Consider the following 18,890-nt stretch of genomic DNA (forward strand, 5'->3'; position numbering starts at 1 on the left):
ACGTAGTGTGCAGACTACAAAAAGGAATTACAATGGTTGATATGTGCATGTATTATTTTTTTCCTATGAGCTAATAGAGGATAAGGGATCAAAGGTAGAAGAGTATGTGGTATTGGCCTAGTAAAACCAACCCAAGTATGCCTGTTCAAAAAACTACCTCTAAAATATAATGGACAGCTTTCCCCAAATTGTAACATACCTGTATGTTATGTGCACACAGATATATTCATATATACAAACATATACATACTTGCAGGAGCATTTTCAAAAAAAATGTCCAAGTCCATTTTCAAATGGCAAACTGCTGGATGTCCAACTATAATTTATTTTTTAAAATCATCTACTTAAGACATCCAGGCCACCGGGAAATCTAGGCCACCCGAACATCTAACTTTATGCCCCATTTTTGATCAGAAAAACATCCAAGTTGAAAATGTCCTAATCCTGACCATTAGGACTAGCCACATAGACATTCTGACAGAGCAATGGGACATCTTAGAGGGCACTGATGTGAACTTCACATAAAGGGTGTCAGCTGTATACTTCGCCATAACCCCCTTATAATTTAGGGTGACATCCATGTCTAACCCACCCTTGAGACCATCCAAAGCCCACCCATTACACGCCTTTACCACAACCATCTTGTGCTCTGGATGTACAGAGACTGGAACACCAAACTAGACATACAGAAAGACAGTTTGATTATCGGCACTTGGACGTCCTGGCGATTAGGACGTCCAAGTGACGATTTAGGATGCTTTTTTGGACATCTATGTTTTTTTATTATGAGACCAATACTGTATATACTTGAATATAAACCTAGATTTTGGAGCCCCCCCCCCCAAAAAAAGGTCCAAAATGAGGGTTCTCTGTTTATATTCAAATCATCCAGAAGTGCACACCCACCCCCCTCCCGGATCCGTTGTAGGCCTCCCCTGTGCCTACCTTGATCCCTGGTGGTCCAGTGGTGAGCTGGGACAGGAGCAATCCCTCTCATTTCCTGTCCCAGCCGGCTCCATACCACACGACCTCCTGGACCTTGCAAAGACCTAACTTATACGCCTTGGTGGTCCAGTGGTGAACCAGAGCAGGAGTGATCCTCCTACGCTCTGTCCCATGCAAAGTCACTAAAGAAAATGGCTGCTATGAGTTGCCGCTGCAACCTCGCAAGTTCCCGGATCACTCCTATCCTGGCTCACCACTGGACCACCAGGGCTCAAGGCAGGCACAGAGTGAGTTCAACTTTCAGTAGCTGAACTCATCCTGTGCCTTAGCTCAGAAGGAGACTTTCTTGCTTCCGATTCAAAAATTTTGTTGACCTTATCACAACATTGTTTTCCACATGACTCTCTACTGGTGATACATTGGATATCCCAGACCCCTGAGGAAGGAGTGTTTCTCTGAAACACGGACCATGTTGGGTCCGTACTCCATGTATATGAGAGCCATTTTAAAAGATTACAATTTTGTAGTTTTTTTTTAAAATAAAGATTACTGTACCTTGTACATTCCACTCTGCAGTCTTTTCCTTGTTTTAGGTGTATAGCTCTCACCACAATTTAACCTGTGTATCATAGAACTTAATCTGACCAAGCTTGTGCTGCAGGCCTATGATGTCACATGGATACTCTGTGCTAAAAGAATGTTTCCCTACCTTGCATCAGATAAAGGTAACTGCAATCCAAACAGTCTATCCAATCACATCTAAGAAACTGGCGGGAAAGAATGCAGACAACCTTGGATTGGGACTATTACTTTACTCAGATCACTTGGAGCCCCAAGTTTTGGGGGAATCTGGAGATGAGGTAGGGGATATTTCTGTGGTGGGGCCTAGCCACAACAGAAGGCCACAGCCAGTCACTAGTACCAGTGCTATCAATAATTATGGAAATGCAAAGGCAGAGGTAAAGGAAGAGAAGGAAAGGTAGAAGTCAGAAGGTCGACACAGAGTATTACCTAGATCAGTGATTCCCAACCCTGTCCTGGAGGAACACCAGGCCAATTGGGTTTTCAGGCTAGCCCTAATGAATATGCATGAAGCAAATTTGCATGCCTATCACTTCCATCATATGCAAATCTCTCTCATGCATATTCATTAGGGCTAGCCTGAAAACCCGATTGGCCTGGTGTTCCTCCAGGACAGGGTTGGGAATCACTGACCTAGATCACCTTCTGTACAAACCCTTTACCACTGTGGAAACGTCTTTACTAATACCTAAAGGTAATACATTAAAATTTTAAAATTCTGTGATCATGATTGCAGCTGAATTGTCAGTTCGCTTTTGCCAATAAGGAATCTGCGTGGAAACCATCTGATACCTGTTCATTTTATATTAGGTATCTATAATAGAAATTAGTGATAGGGTTTCTTAGAAGGTGTCCCAGAAATCTTTACTTCTGTTTGCACTTTATCTGTGTTACTTTGCTGAATAAACATTGCGATTTACATATTTCTGGTGTTCCATATTTCCTATTGGTAGATAATAAAAGGTTTTACTCTGGGACTTATTTGTGGTATGTCCAATCCTTGGGACTATTTCTTATTTTTTCACACCTCACAGTATCACAACAAACTGTTTATAAAATATATTAACTTACTTGTATTTTAAAAATAGCAACTGGATTATCCACAGCGAGAAAAGAATCATCCCATTAATCTCACATATTGAAAAGGCCCACTCCATCCTATTAAAATGATCAAAAAATGTGTCTGGTAGAGGTGGCTGCACCTCCTTGAGAGGTACTCGTTCATGTACCAAAGTTAGTGTCACTGAGGCAAAGAAGAAACAAAAAAGTGCATAGAGAAAAGCCAGAAAAGTTTTCCCCCATTCCATTGGGTATGTCTGGGATCGCTCCAGCTCAGGCATGGGGATCTTAATCATCTCCTTTGTATATCCATTTGGCATTCCATTCTTTTTACTTTTATTGTTGAAACCATGACCATTGTCAGGTACACTTGAACCAATTATCAGGTGACCATTGGCATGCCCATTCTTGTGTTCCTCAATGTGGAGCTCTATTTTTAATGTCTCGACCATATCCAGTAACTGCCTCCCATTATCTGAAGAAACACGTGATAAAGGTGGTTTCCTAAAGTCCTCCTCAGTTAGCTTCAACAAATCTTGACCATTAAGATTTTGAAAAGTCTCAGAATATTCTTGCATGCCTGTTTTAGTCAACCAAGCAGCTACTTCTTTATGTGACCAGTATAGAACTTCCTTCATTTTATTCTGCGGCAAAATGCAATTTCAAATGAACTCTAAATAGGGCAGAAGTCAGAGTTTCTGCAACATTTCAAGTCTCTTCTTTGGTTTGTACATCGTTCTGCAGCAGAAATAAGTTTGGCAAGTTGACTGCAATGTGTGAAAGCAGTTTTAACACTACGTCAATTTCTCCATGTCTCTTCTCTACAAAGGAAACAGACTTCTAACATTCAAATTCTTCCTTTGACTCTTCTGTTGAAAGAAAAAAAAAAAGGATATTTTAAATGGAGTTGTTCCATAAATGCATAAATGCATAAATGCAGAATATATTGGACATATGCTAACATACATAATAATAAAGGATGCATCTGAATAAGTGTGAAACTTGCTATCAGTAGTGCCAATATTCAAAGGTTTCTAATGCATAACTCACATCTCTGTAGATTTTCAAAACTTATATGGATATAATTATCAGGGAGACAAAGCTGGAGTGGAGATGGCTGAAGGAGACCACCTGCCATAGGATTGTTACCTTCATTCACAGTCTCGATAAAGCCATGTTTCAGCATGAGCATGTCCGGGGTTCTTCTATGCAAAACAATGCAGTTATGAAAATAAGCTAGGACCACGGAAGGCAGGAGGGAGAGCAAGCATATTTTTTCATGTTAAGTTGGTAGCAAGTGCTATTGACATCAGTAGCTGCAGCAGTACAAGTGCTTAGTTTGTGGACAGACATTTATGCTTTTATAAGCAGGGCTGCTTAATGGTTTGTGTCCTAGCTTATTTGCACAGCTAGACTGTTTTGTATAGAAGGATCTCTGAGGCAGGCACATGCTAGAATATGACCACATCAGGTTTGTGAATGAATAAAACATTTTTAAACAAATTCTGTTGCAGATAGTCTCCTTTGGCCACCTTTGCTCCATCTTCATCTCGTGTACTGTGGGGTGTTTCTTCTTTCTCCTGTTTGGCCTTTTGGTGGATATTATTGAACCATTTAAACTTCTAAATGAGCTTACATTATCTGTATAACTGCGGTGTCACAGATACTGTTTAGTAGTAATAGTCAGCCATTAAATGGATAATTCATCCATTTAGTTTAGCCCTGCTAAATAGCAGTCCTAAATTAAAAGGACAATGCCTATGCGATCACTAATCTACATATTCAATACTGGCTAATGATATATGGATTAAGTGCCGGGGCTGGTAGTAACTTAATCCATGATAAAAAAAAAAATCTTTCAAAGGGATAGCTGCATTAGTCTTGTGTACCAGATTTACAGAGGAAGGTGGCACCATATAAACTAACCCAATTTATTGAAGCATGAGCTTTCAAAGACCAAATTCCACTTTACTCAGATGCATGAAGTACAGTTCAGGAAATGAGGCAATATATATGAAGATGAATATGGGGAGAATAAAGAGAACAGTCTGAAAAGTACAGGGGTGGAAAGGGCGTGAAATAGAATGTGCAGGCCTGCTAAACATAAATTTTTCACTGCTAACAAATTAGGGCCCCATTTACTAAGCACAACTAAAAGAGAAAACCTTCAATAAGTATTGCCCTAAATTTGCTAATATTGAGGATATTTTTTAAACCATTTAGTTTGGTAAACTAGCTTGCTAAAAACTAACCTCGCTAAATCTAGCTGAAAGTTCAGGTAAGGTTCTATTACACATGTACTTCTAGGTGAACAGAAGGGGAGATGTTCCCAGAGGCATGTTTAGGGCTAGACTGGTAAACAATATGCCCAACATGGACTTTCATTTTTTGTTTTTCTTGCTGGAAAAAGCATGTACAAAGTCTGCAAGTCCTTTGTGCACAGGCATTTATCAAGTGAAAAACACACACACAACTTATTTTTCGCTCCTTAAGACGCACCTGACTATAAGACGCACCCTAAATTTAGAGGAGGAAAACAAGAAAAAAACCATTCTGAACAAAATTCTCCCTGCCAGGCTCTGCACCCAACCCCACACTCATTGCCAGGCTCTGTACCCTGTCTCCCCTCCCTGCCAGGCTCTGTATCCTGACCCCCCTCTGGTGGTCTAGTGGTAGGCTGGGACAGGGCACAGAGCGGGCAGGAACAGGGCAGAGATGTCAAGGCAGATGACTTTTTAAAATATGCAATGTCACCTCAGTAACAACTATAGAAAAATAGACAAATATAGGGCAAAATATAGACAGCATGAATAAATTCTCGAAACTGACATTTTGATCACTAAATTGAAAATAAAATCATTTTTCCTACCTTTGTTGTCTGGTGATTTCTTTCTTTCTTTCTTTCCTTAGATCCAACAATTGTCCCTTCTTCCCTCCCTCCTATGTTCCCCTCGCTGCCTTGGTCATCTTCCCCCTCCCCCAATTCAGGACCATAATTGTCCCTTCTTACCTCCCTACTATATTCACCTCACTGCCTTCCAACCTGTCCTCTTTCACCCTCCCCAAGCCTGCCCGCCCGCTGGTTGTAATTGCCTCCCGCTGCTGCCACTGTGAGAACACGTCCACAAAGCAGCAGCAGCGGCGGGGAGGGGGGGGACTCCTGTCTAAAGCACCGAGAGCGGGGGCTAAGAAAAATTGCTGGGAAGGGCCAGGTGAGTGCAGCGATTGCACGCCGCTGGCCCAGAAGCCTTACTCCTGACGTCGACAAAGAAGCAGCAGCAGCGTTGGGACTCCTGGCTCAGTGCAGCACCTGAACAGAAGGAGTTGCTAGGAAGGCCCAGGCAGGTGCAGTGATTGTACGCCGCTAGCCCAGAAGCCTTACTCCCGATGTCAATTCTGACGTCAGCGAGAAGGTCCGCCGACGTCAGATTTGACATCGGGAATAAGGCTTCTGGGCCGGTGGCGTACAATTGCTGCACCCGCCTGGCCTTTCCCTTCTTCTACTTTCGGTTGCAGTGAGCAACCAGCCTAAATAAAGTAAAGGGGGGGGGGGATTGGGGTATTCACTCCATAGGATGCACCCTTTTTACCCACTTTTTCCACCACTATATACCTGACAGGATGTCTGAAAACTGCTGTCAGAGTGGGCTTCATTGGATAAATAAAATACTAGAATATATTAGACTCTATCCATTCCCTATGTTCTGTTTCAATCATATCACATGTCTTCCAACATCACTGTTCTGCACATAAATAAGAGCCTCGTAAAAATATCTTGCACTTAAAAATTTTGCAAGGGTTAATATTTGTGTGTAGGTGTTTGCTGGCACTGTGGGGGTTTTTTTTGACATGCTATTACCTCCCATTCTGTCTTTTAAAGTTGTAAACACTTGCAACAGTTGCAGAAATTTTTTTTTAAAAACAGGTCTTAAATCCTAACAATTAACATTAAATTATTTGATCTAAACCTTCTATGCTGCCTCAGACTTGGCAGCAAATTTCTTGCATTGTGCTTACTTTAAAATCCTCTGTTTGCTTCAGGGTACTGCAGTGAAATACCTAATAGGCTCATGACCATCCACTTAAATATGAAGGTTCTTCAAAAAGTTTCAACACTTTCATATATTCAAGAGAAGTGGTTGAGGCAGGAGAAGTAGTAGGAGTGTGTGTCACAGAATGTCATGTGATTAGTCAGTCAGGCAAAGCAGGGTGATTTTGTGGAAAAGTGATGTAATTTGCTTTTGAGATATTTACATTACATTAGTGATTTCTATTCCGCTTGTACCTTATATAATAGTGTTTAAAAAAAAAAAAAGTGAGGAAACCTAATGACGATCCCTCATATATTTTATTCCTACATGTACCATGCAAGTCAACTTCTACGCTGAATCCCTTTATGCATTGTGTGTCTAGTCAGGACTGCGAACTTCTTGTGGTAACCTCCAGCCCCAGGATGTCTGTTCCAAAAGCACCTATTTTAAGCCTATTTTATAAAAGGCTCCAGAAGTCCCTATGCGTTTTTATAATCAATCCCAATAGCACAGAACTGCTGACACAAACGTATACCTGCTCCGAAGGTATCAAATGCATACTTGACAAATCTGACTCTGATTCACCTGCACACTTTTTCTGTGCCCATACTTTGAACATGTTCATGCGGTCCCATCATTTTGTGCAAGTCTTTTTCTGTGTGTAAAACAGGCTTTACAAATAGATCAAAGCTTCACCAAATTCCCCCATTAATATCTGAACAACATAATGAGTTCCAGGAATACCAGATAAGTGTATAAATATTAATTCAGCATATCTTGAAATCACAATTTAAAGCAGTATGGTGGGAAACCAACTGCTTATTTTGAGTAAAAAAAAAAGAAAAGCACTTTCTAAATAAAAGACAAATGTTTCCTATAAAGGAGCTCCTTATTACAAGCTTACTGATATCTGACTGGTGAGAAAATAAGACCTCTGATTCTTTCAGTTAAAAATACCCTCATACTTTGGCATAATTGCTTTGAATTGTTTATTTGAAAACAACAAAAATAAGGGTCTGACAATTTTTTTAAAAGTTTAGAAAACAAAACCCTTTTAATCTGTACTAGAACAGCAGAAGTAAAAACCACAGAATCATGAAAGAACAAAGGATAAAGGAGGGTAAAGAGGATTGGACTTGATATACTGCTTTTTCTGTGTGGCTACAATTAAAGTGGTTTACATATTGTAGATACATTGCCCGACAGTATGACGCAGGACCTATTCCTACTGGAACATTGGTCCTCAACTTGGCAACTAAGCTTCAATGCCAAAAAGTGCAAGGACATGCACCTTGGCAGCAGAAATCTGTGCAGAACTTACACCCTAAATGGCGAGACCTTGGCTAGGACTGCAGCAGAACAAGACTTAGGAGTGATCATTAGCGAAGACATGAAAACGGCCAATCAAGTGGAGAAAGCTTCATCCAAGGATAGACAAATGATGGGTTGTATCCGGAGAAGTTTCGTCAGCCGGAAGCCCGAAGTCATAATGCCGTTGGTACAGATCCATGGTGAGACCTCATCTGGAATATTGTGTACAATTCTGGAGGCCACATTACCAAAAAGATGTGCTGAGAGTTGAATCAGTTCAGCGAATGGCCACTAGGGCGGTCTCGGGACTCAAGGATCTCCCGTACGAGGAAAGGCTGAGTAAATTGCAGCTATACTCACTCGAGGAACGTAGAGAAAGAGGAGACATGATTGAGACGTTCAAATATATCACGGGCCGTATCGAGGTGGAAGATGATATCTTTTTCCTTAAAGGACCCACGGCCACAAGAGGGCATCTGCTGAAAATCAGGGGCGGGAAATTTCATGGCGACACCAGGAAGTATTTCTTCACCGAAAGAGTGGTTGATCATTGGAATGAACTTCCACTGCAGGTGATTGAGGCCAGCAGTGTGCCAGATTTTAAGAGAAAATGGGATAGGCATGTTGGATCTCTTGGGGGAAGAAGTTAGGGGGGGGTGAGTCTTTAGAGTGGGCAGACTTGGTGGGCCGTGGCCCTTTTCTGCCATCATTTTCTATGTTTCCATGTACTTATTTTTTTATCAGGGACAATGAAGTGTTATGTGACTTGCATAGAGTCACGAGTTGCTGCACTGGAAATTGAACTCACTACCTCAGGATGCTGAGTCAGCTGCTCTAACCACTAGGCCACGCCTCCACTCCAAAAGTAAAATCGACAAGAAAGGATGGAAACTTTATAGCGTTTTCCATTGTTTATTGTTACAATCCTAAATATCTTGAGAGCCCATTTGTTTTCCCAGTCTGTTTAGAAAATCTAACTGTTCAAAGAAGTGCTTATTTTATAGCTACCATTTAGAAATTCAAAACTGATAGAAGGATACGTCTTCTATTCTAACTAAGGCGGCTGTACAGCAAAGGAACACGAGGTGAACAAGTCACATGTATTTTAGCCGCTTATTTCCATACAAAAAAACAACTTGCCAGCAATGACAGAGGTCACTCAAGCCTAGAAATGGCTCATCAACGTTTATGCTTCACTTTTTTTTGCATGCCTTTTTGAAACGGTGGCTATTAATTTGAATATTTGTTCTTATGAACAAGTTTTAAAGCATCATTTTGAATCAGGACAAATTAGAAACTTCTGTTAAGTTAATGTATTTGACCCAAACCATGACACAGTTTCATGGTGTCCATGTACAGCAGTTTTTAGCTTAGTCTGTTCAAAACAGCTGCCTGTAAAACCTAACATTCTAACACAGTGTTCAACCACCGGTCCATGGACCGGTGCCGGTCCACAGAAATTTCCTGCCGGTCCACAGGGCCGGCATGTGCAATAGGCCCAAAACTGTGTTCTTCAACTGCCGGTCCGCGGTGCGATCGATGCGTTGTTAATAAGATTAATATTATGTGTATATATGAAAAATGAATGGAAAAAATATTGTTACAACTAGGACTATGGGGGCAGGGTCTGGGGTGGAGATGGGCAGGGTCTGGCCCACGACTTAGCCCAGTGTTCTTCAACCGCCGGTCTGCGGACCGATGCCGGTCCACAAAATAATTCTTTTATTTCTACCGGTCCTTAGGTATAAAAAGGTTGAAGGACACTGTTCTAACAGGTATGCCAGTATATAAGAACACAGAGCAAACTCATGATAAATTTCTTCCTGCAGTGTAAAACCATAAAAATGAATTTTAACTGATCAGTTCTAACAAATAAATACAGGAAACTTAGCCCTCAAAGGCTGAACAAAACTAATCTGACATTACTACTATTATTTATAATTTCTATAGTGCTGAAAGGAGTACGCAGCGCTGTACATTTAACATGCAATAGATGGTGCCTGCTAAGAAGAGCTTACAATATAATTTGGACAGACAGGACATATAGGGTTGGGGAGCTTCTTGCAGAGAGAATGATAGGATGGACATAGGTATCTTATAGTGAGTGGGAGTTAGAAGTTGAAAGCAGCCTCAAAAAAAAAAAAAAATTGTGCTTTTAGCTTGGATTTGAATACTACTAGTGATGGAGCTTGACGTATCAGGCAGTCTGTTTCAGGAATACAGTGCAGCAAGACAGAAAGAATGGAAACTGGAGTTGGCAGAAGAGGAGAAAGGTATGGATAAGAGGGACTACTTACCCAATGAACGAGTTCATTGTGGGGACATAGGGGTAGATAAGTGAGGAGAGATATTGAGGGGCTGCAGAGGTAATGGACTTGTAAGTCAGTAAGAAGAGCTTGAACTGTATTTGGAAATGGATGGGGAGTCAATGAAGTGACTTGAGTTGAGTAGAGGGTTAATGTGAGTATGGCTGCTCTGGCAGAATATAAGTCGTGCAGCAGAATTTTGAATGGATCGAAGGAGAGAGAGATCGTTGAGGGGAAGACCCGAGAGAAGCAAGTTGCAATAGTCTAAGCAAAAGATGGTTGAGTATGGATAAGGGTTTTGGTAGTATGCTCAGAAAGGAGATCGGATTTTGGTATTAATAGAGGACGAAGAGACAGACTTTAGCGGTTTGTTGGATTTGAGTGGAGAAGGAGAGAGAGGAGTCAAAGGTGACCTTGATGTTGCAAGCTGGCAGGACAGAGTGTTGTCCACAGAAATAGAGAATGGGGGAGATGGGTTTAGGTGGAAAGATAAAGAGCTCAGTCTTGGCCATATTCAGTTTTAGGTGGCGGTGAGACATTCAGGCAGCAATGTTAGATAGGTAGACAGACTCGGAGCTGGATTCCTATACAGATGTCTTGTGCGGAGAGGTAGATCTGGGAGTCATCAGAACAGAGATGATATTGAAAGCCATGGGAGGACATCAGTGCACCCAAGACAGAGCTTTGAGGTACAACCAGGAAAGAACTGGAATCCCAGCAAGGACAGAGTATCAAGGAGTAGGTAGTAATCAACAGTATTGAAGGCAGCAGATAGATTGAGAAGAATAAGGATAAAGGACATTGGATCTTGCCAGGAACAGGTCATTAGAGATTTTAGCACAGGCAGTTTCTGTGGAATGAAATGGGTGAAAGCCTGATTGACGTGGGACAAGAATAGTTTGAGATAAAAGGAAGTCCAGGCAATGGCAGTGAACAGTACATTCTAGCAACCTGGATAAGAAAGAGAGGAGGGAGTTGGGGGCGATAATTAGAGGGGGATGTGGGGTCTAGTAAGGGTTTTTTGAAAAGAGGTGCAACTATGGCATGTCTGAAGACACCAGGAACAATTGCAGTGGAGAGTGATAGATTGAGGATGTGACAGATAGGAGGGATGACAGTGGAAGAGAGAATGCTGAGTAGGAATCAGATCTGAGGAGCAGCTAGTGGGTTTAGAGGAAGAAAGATGATGTGCAGTTTCCTCTTCAGTGATTTCAGAAAAGGAGGAAAAGTTGGCAGGAGTTGAAGGGAGATTGGCAGAGTGAACAGCTGGAAGGAAGGGTTGAGAACTCAAGGTGAATCTTGTTGTAGAAGAACTCTGCCATAGTTTGGGGGGAAGTAACAGGGGGATTGAAGGTGGGAGCACTTTGAGTACAGAGTTGAGTGTGCCAAACAGATGGCAAGGGTTAGAGCTAAGAGAGTTAGTTAAATGGGCATAGTATTCTTGTTTGGCAAGTGAAGGGGCAGACTGGAAGGATGCAGCAGGAATTTGAAGTGAAGGAAGTCAGCATGGATGCAGGATTTAAGCCAAAGAGGTTCAGCAGATCAGGCACAGGAGCACAGGTAGCGGGCATTTGGGGTCAGCCAGGGCTGGGGTTTGGTGCGTCTTACAGGACGTGAAATGGGAGGTGCAAGAGTATCTAGAACAGAAGAGAGAATGCTTTTATAGGAGAAGATGACTTCATCGACAGACTTGTATGACATAGTAGTTGAAGGAAGGGATGAGACAGTGGTGGAGAAGGTGTCAGGGTCAACAGCCTGAAGATTCCTAAACGTAAAAGTAGTGATTGGTCGGGTCTGGGTTTTACAGCTTGTCATTCCAGTTACAAACCAAACATATGCCATGCTGAAAGCATTAAATATATATTGTGGTTACCCAATTCCTGCCACCCTCCCAAGATGTACTATATCACTTCCAGCCGAATCCTCACATCCACAGAAACACATTTCTGAATAGAGGAAGAGGAAATGTGCTACTGAGTCACACTAAGTATGCACTTTTTTTAACAAGTAAGGTTAACCTCCCCCCCCCCCCCCCCCGGAAAAGCAAAGCTCCCTACCTCTACATAAATAAAGGATATTAAAATGAATGCTTTTATTTTAAACATACTTTTGATCACAGAGCCTTTCTTCTCTAACATCATGTCTTTTGCTTTCTGTTTGCAGTCATTTTCCACAACGTGTAAAAAAAAAAAAAAAAAAAAAATATATATATATATATATATATATATATATAAATATAAATATATATATTTAGCAAGCTAAAGCAGCTTAGCCTCTGTATAAGAAATCTAGGGTTGTTCTTTCTCATTTTCATCCTTTGAGTGAGAATGAATGTGTCTAAAATCTAGAGCTTTCTTGAAATGCTGGGTGTGGTATTGCTTAGACCGTTTAAAACTATAAAAGAACATGTCAGCAGTTTTCTTGAATCATCATCTAAACTTCTGTTCCTAATTTTTCAGGAAATTTGTTTTCTTCAAAACATGGATTACAGACCAATGTGCAACATTTACGAGCTTACTTTAGTTCTTGTTTCATCTTTAAACAGACATTTTAGCAAAAGAAAACAAAGGTTCACAACAAAACAGAACTAAGGAAAATTTGAATTCAGAGCAAGGTTGGAAAATACCAGGGAATCGGATCAAATGGGTGCCTAAAATTCAGGTAAGAAAAAAAGCAAAATGTACACAAGAGACATTCCAAAAAAATTAAAAAAAAAGCCAGACCATTAATAAAAACATTTCCCCGTTTCCTAAATATTTTTAGTTGGCATCTAGTGGGTCAATACTCAAAATCTGGGCGCCTAAAATCAGAAGTCAGATGCCTTTGCCATCCTAAATGAGACATTTCCATCTTCTGAGAAGCTAAATTTAGGATAGAGGCTGTCTGAATTTTGGTTCAGTTTCCACACTGAAACTGACCCTAAATCCAGGTTAACATTGACTACATTTTCAGCTAAAACATAAGAATTGCTGCTGCTGGGTCAGACCAGTGGTCCATCGTGCCCAGCAGTCCGCTCCTGTGGCGGCCCTTAAGTCAAAGACCATTGCCCTGAGACTAGCCTTACCTACGTATGTTCCGGTTCAGCAGGAACTTCTCTAACTTTGTTTTGAATCCCTGGAGCGTGTTTTCCCCTATAATAGCCTCCGGAACAGTGTTCCAGTTTTTTCTACCACTCTCTGGGTGAAGAAGACCTTCCTTAAATTTGTACGGAATCTATCCCCTTTTAACTTTAGAGAGTGACCTCTTGTTCTCTCTACTAGTGCTGCCCAATTCAGGAAAAAAATTTTGATTCGATTAAGCCTATTGAATCGATTTTTCGATTCTATTTTCCTGCCCAATTGGGTGTTTTTTTCCAAACATCCTGGTGGGTTTATTTTATAGCCTCTTCACCCCCTTTGCCTTCTCCTACCCACACTGGTCCTGTGGTGTAAACAAAATAAACAAAAATACTTTTCCTCTCTCTGTTAAATCCTAGCTCACGTTCGCGGTCTAACACCAGCTCTGGAAGGATACACATTTCAAATCTGACATATTGTAATCACAAAACAGAAAATAAAATTATTTTTCCTACCTTTTCTTGTCTGGTCATTTGTCAAATCATGTTGGTCTGGTTGTCTTCTGATCAGGCTCTCCTTCTTTCTTCGTGCTAACCATCCAGCTTCCATCTCTGTCCTCCCCTTCTGTTTCCCTTTCCTCCCCCGGAAAGGGAAACAGAAGGGGAGGACAGAGATGGAAGCTGGATGGTTAGCACGAAGAAAGAAGGAGAGCATCTTTGTGTGGCATCTTTCCTTTTGTTCATCTCCATCCCCCCGCAGCTGCAGCAATGGACCCCACCATCCAAAGATCCACCATCTCTCCTTTTCTCAACTACCCTCTCATCCAGCAAATCTCTTCTGTGTCCCTGTCCCTATTCTCCTCTCCAGTACTGTCTCCCTTGTGTCCCTGTTCCTATGCTCCCTCAATGCCCAGCATCTTATCTCTGTTTCATGTCTCTCCCCATATCCAGCTTCTTCTTCTTTCTCTCTTCCTTACCTCCTGTATCCCCTTCCCCAGGTACAGGCTTTCTCCTACTATCTCTCCTGCCATCCTGCACCATGCCCATCTACTTTGGAGCAGTATTTATCCCTCTTGTACCCTTCTCCTTGTGGTCTTGCATTTCTCTCTCTCCATTAGTCCAACACCTCTCTGTCCTTTGCTTTCCTCCCCCTCTTTTTGGTTTGGTCTCTTCCTTTCACTTCACCCCAGGTCTGGCATCTCCCTTCCCCTCTCTTACTCCTTCCTCCTCCTCCCTCTGCACAGGCCTGCCTCCCCGCTGAAGGCCTGCTCCCCCCATGAAGGCTTGCCCTCCCGCCGCCAACTATAGGGCAGGAATAACTCCTGTCCTTTACTAATGTAAGGTTTCAGTTTTATCAGCATTTGCAATTTCTTATTGATGTAATGTAATGTAATGTAATTTATTTCTTATATACCGCTACATCCGTTAGGTTCTAAGCGGTTTACAGAAAATATACATTAAGATTAGAAATAAGAAAGGTACTTGAAAAATTCCCTTACTGTCCCGAAGGCTCACAATCTAACTAAAGTACCTGGAGGGTAATAGAGAAGTGAAAAGTAGAGTTAGAGGAAAAATAAAAATAAAATAAACATTTTAACAAGACAGCATTGATCTAAATACTTTGGAAGGCAGAAGAGAGGAGAGAAAGGAATAGAAGCAGAAGGGGGAGCCGATGAACAGTAGAATTCTGGAGAAATTTAAATGATAGAAATAGAACAAAACAAAGACAAAATTGATATATTGATATTTACTTGCTTTCACCTGGCTCTGATAATATCCTTTATATATACCAATATTCCAAATCTAGAAGATCTCTGGTTTTCCTTCATCACCGCACAAAGTGATGTCTGTTTCCTTAGCAAGAAGAGGCCAGAAAAACATTTCTTGTACTTCACTTTTCCCTTACATACTCATTAACTCCTTTTCCAACTTTCCCACCATGTTTTGACAACATAACACTCCTTCATGCTGTGTCACTGACCGATAAGATGGAAATAAAGCCTCATACCCAGAATCTCTCAAAATGCACATGTTTTTTCATCTGATCTGTTCTGTTTGTTTATATTCCCTCAACTAACTCAAATTCTATTTAAAAAAAAAAACCCCAACAACAACAGACCATTAATCAAGTAATACCTTCCTAAACTTCCATTCCATCCAAGATACAAAAATCAAATCTTAAGGTGCTCTGCTGATTTGGGGACCCTAGACTAGCTGCTCAAAACACATTCTCTAGATTATCCACAAAATTTTGCTTCCATCCTTTCACTAAACAATAAATCTAAAATGACCAATTTCTCATACTGCATACTTCTACAAGCAAATCTGAGGGGGCAGAAAGTCCCCATCAGCAACCTCTGGAGGGCTGTAAACAAGCAATACATTTGAATGGGTGACAACATGCAAACGAACAAGTATTCAAGTGGCTTAACATCAACACCTAAAAGCAGTCATATCTAACCATTTATCAAATATCACCTTACTTCTCTGATTAGTACATGCCACTTATAAATATCCAAAACCAGCAGGGCACAATCTACCACCATTTTTAGCATCACAGAAACAGATTCCCAATTCCATGTACTGTATATACTCGAATATAAGTGGAGACCCCCATTTTCTTCCTCAAAAGATTGACTTGAACATAAGTCGGGCAGCTTAATATTCAAGTGCCCTGCCCTGTCAGGCTCTGCACCCAGCTCCCTTCCCTCCCTCCCTCCCCTGTCAGATTCTGCACCCAGCCCCCTCCCTCCCAGGCTCTGCAATTCAAGAAACCAGAGAAGTCACTAATAAATTGCAGAGAAATGCAATAAATCATAATTTAGCTGGTATCAATCTGTCATCACTGTAAGGGTAACTATACCTGAGAAAACTCAAACTTGTATATAACAAATACCAAGCAAAAACACAAAGCACATTTTAAATAAATGAAATCTATACAGCTTTTGTTCACATCATTTATAATATTTTAAACTGGCATGGAATGATGGTGACATCTGTTTTTTTTATTTTTGAAGCCAGCATATAGCACCATATTTTTGCTATACAAATTACTTAAGTATCAATATGATAAATAATCAGAAATGCATTAAAAAAAAAAAATCTAAATTCACTGGTCTCCGACTTACACGGGCTTTGAGAAATAAGTTGCATATCCCACTAATTCTGTTTCTTATCATATGTCAAATGCTTGTCAGTGTTACTTCAAAAGCTGGCTATTCATGTGCCTAATTGGTGGATCAATCAAGTAATGTGAGAAGGAACTGAGGAAGCATAGGAGATGCTACGGCCTGTTCTTGGACATGCTTTCAAGAGCTCAGTTCATTTATTCAGTGAATTTCTGGTTTTAGCTTTCCTAGTCTAGTTTGAATTACTTCTTCATCTTATCTTTCCATCTGCAGTAGATGTCGCAACTTCAAGAGGCACTATGCTTACCATATATATATATAATGCACAACCAGCAACCATGCACACTCCTAGCTGAACTAACACACAGCTGGCAGGGGCTGTTATGCTGCTATATTTTTAAGGGCTCAGTAGAAGACTAAATCCCCTTTATTTGGCATTGTGACCTCTAACAGTAGTGCCATGAGACTATTACTATTACAGCTCAAAGTGCACCATTATGAGACCATCAGTTGATGGGGCAGGAACAACTGGTTTATCAGGTTCATAGACAACCCCGCGAAAGACAAAGGCGCGCGCAGACAACTAAGCGCAAGACGGAGGTGCGCGCTGAAGAAAATTACAGTTTTTAGGGGCTCCGACGGGGGGGGTTTGTTGGGGAGCCCCCCCCCCCCAGTTTACCTAATAGAGATCGCGCCGGCTTTGTGGGGGGCTTGGGGGGTTGTAACCCTCCACATTTTACTGTAAACTTAACTTTTTCCCTAAAAACAGGGAAAAAGTGAAGTTTTCAGTAAAATGTGGGGGGTTACAACCCCCCACAACGCCCCCACAACACGGCGCAATCTCTATTAAGTAAAGTGGGGGGGTTCCCCCCCACACACACCCCGGTCGGAGCCGTAAAAACAGTAATTTTCTGTGGCGCATGCCTCCGCGCTGCACTCAATTGTCTGCGCGCGCCTTTGTCCTGGCGCGCTTTTGACCTGACACTAGCTTATCATGCTTTCTATCCCTCTCCCCCCACCCACCCCAACTCAAGGAGGGTTTGGACAGAGCAAAAAAGTTTTGCTCACATCTCGCTGGTGCTTAGAGGGAACATAGGTTGGGACATGGTAGAATGTAAAGTACATGTAATATAAGATACAGATAGTGCTGCTGCCTAGGAAATTTTTTAAAGTACAGTACAGCAGGACAAGGGCACCATTGTAACTGCAGAGAGGGCCCAGAGCTCTGTGGCCAGTGAAGCAGTAAATCTAGAGACAATGTGTTTTAGAAATTAAAAAAATGTTCTTCAGAAAGTGAGGCAACATGGATTAAGTATTAAAAAAATGCATTTACAAGTATATCTCCACATTTACATTACCTAAACACAAAGAACTAAAGCCAAATCAGACATGCGCAGGGCTTTTTTTTTCGGCTGGTAAGCAAAGGCCTACTTATTTCCTGCTTCCCAAGAATACCCCATCAATCCGATTAGATATCGTACTCAAAGTCTCTCAGCATGTTTATTCCCCCATTCATGCACAAACTAGCACTGAACCCGAGATCTTCAGGTTGAAAGGAAGTTACCTTCTATTAAACCAGGTAAAAGTGTTCTGGTTCATACTGGCTGAACATATACATTACTACACTTCCTTAAAATGGAAGAAGGATCCGACTGAAAATAATTGTAAACACAAGGAATGTCAAGTCAAAAGCAAGGCGCTAATAAGAAAGGTGAAGAGGGATCTTGAAAAGAAGATTGCGCTGTAAGTAAAAACACACAGTAAAAACATTTTTAGATATATTAAAAGCAAGAAGCCGGGAAGAGAATCGGTTGGACCGCTAGACCACTGTTCTTCAACCACCGGTCCGCAGGAAATTTCTGCCGGTCCGCGTAGGGCCGGCAAAATTAAAAATGACCATAGGTCCGTTTTCAGACCTCATGTCCCTTTGTCCCGAAGCTGTGCTCGGGGACAACGGGACAGGCGATCATTTCCTGTCCCTCCCTCCTTCCTTTCCCCGGGTCCCCTTCTCTTACTGCCCTGCCGCTACTGCTAAAGCCGACAGGAAGTCTTCTTTCTGACGTCAAGTCTGATGTCGGAGAGAACATTCTGGGCCAGCCAATCGAGATTAAATTAATTTCTTTGCCTCGGTCTTCACTGAGGAAGATGTGGGAGAGATACCAGTGCCAGAAATTGTATTCAATTCTGATTAATCAGAGAAATTCGTACAAATCTTTATAACACTGGATGATGTAATGGGTCAATTTGACAAACTGAATATAGCAAAATTGCCTGGACCGGATGGTATACATCCCAGAGTACTGATAGAATTGAAAAATTAACTTGCAGGGCTATTTGGTGATTTGTAATTTTTCTTTAAAAACCAACATAGTACCAGAAGACTGGAGGGTGGCCAATGTGATGCCAAATTTTAGAAAGGGTTTCAGAAGTGATCCTGGAAATTATAGACTGGAGAGTCTGGCATTGGTGCTAG

General features: G+C 41.4%; 1 protein-coding gene across 9 annotated transcripts in view; it reads right to left on the reverse strand.

Moving 5' to 3' along the window:
- The window catches only part of SGMS1 (sphingomyelin synthase 1), a 221,151-nt gene that overhangs the window by 97,125 nt on the left and 105,136 nt on the right, over positions 1 to 18,890 (reverse strand). For all 9 annotated transcript variants that reach the window (XM_033941904.1, XM_033941907.1, XM_033941910.1 and 6 more), the window contains one exon: positions 2,599 to 3,455. In XM_033941904.1, the coding sequence (XP_033797795.1) occupies positions 2,599 to 3,224 (626 nt within the window). In that variant the 5' untranslated portion in view covers positions 3,225 to 3,455. The remainder of the gene's footprint in view (positions 1 to 2,598; positions 3,456 to 18,890) is intronic.

Source organism: Geotrypetes seraphini, chromosome 4, assembly GCF_902459505.1.
Source record: "Geotrypetes seraphini chromosome 4, aGeoSer1.1, whole genome shotgun sequence".
NCBI classification, from domain to species: Eukaryota; Metazoa; Chordata; class Amphibia; order Gymnophiona; family Dermophiidae; genus Geotrypetes; species Geotrypetes seraphini.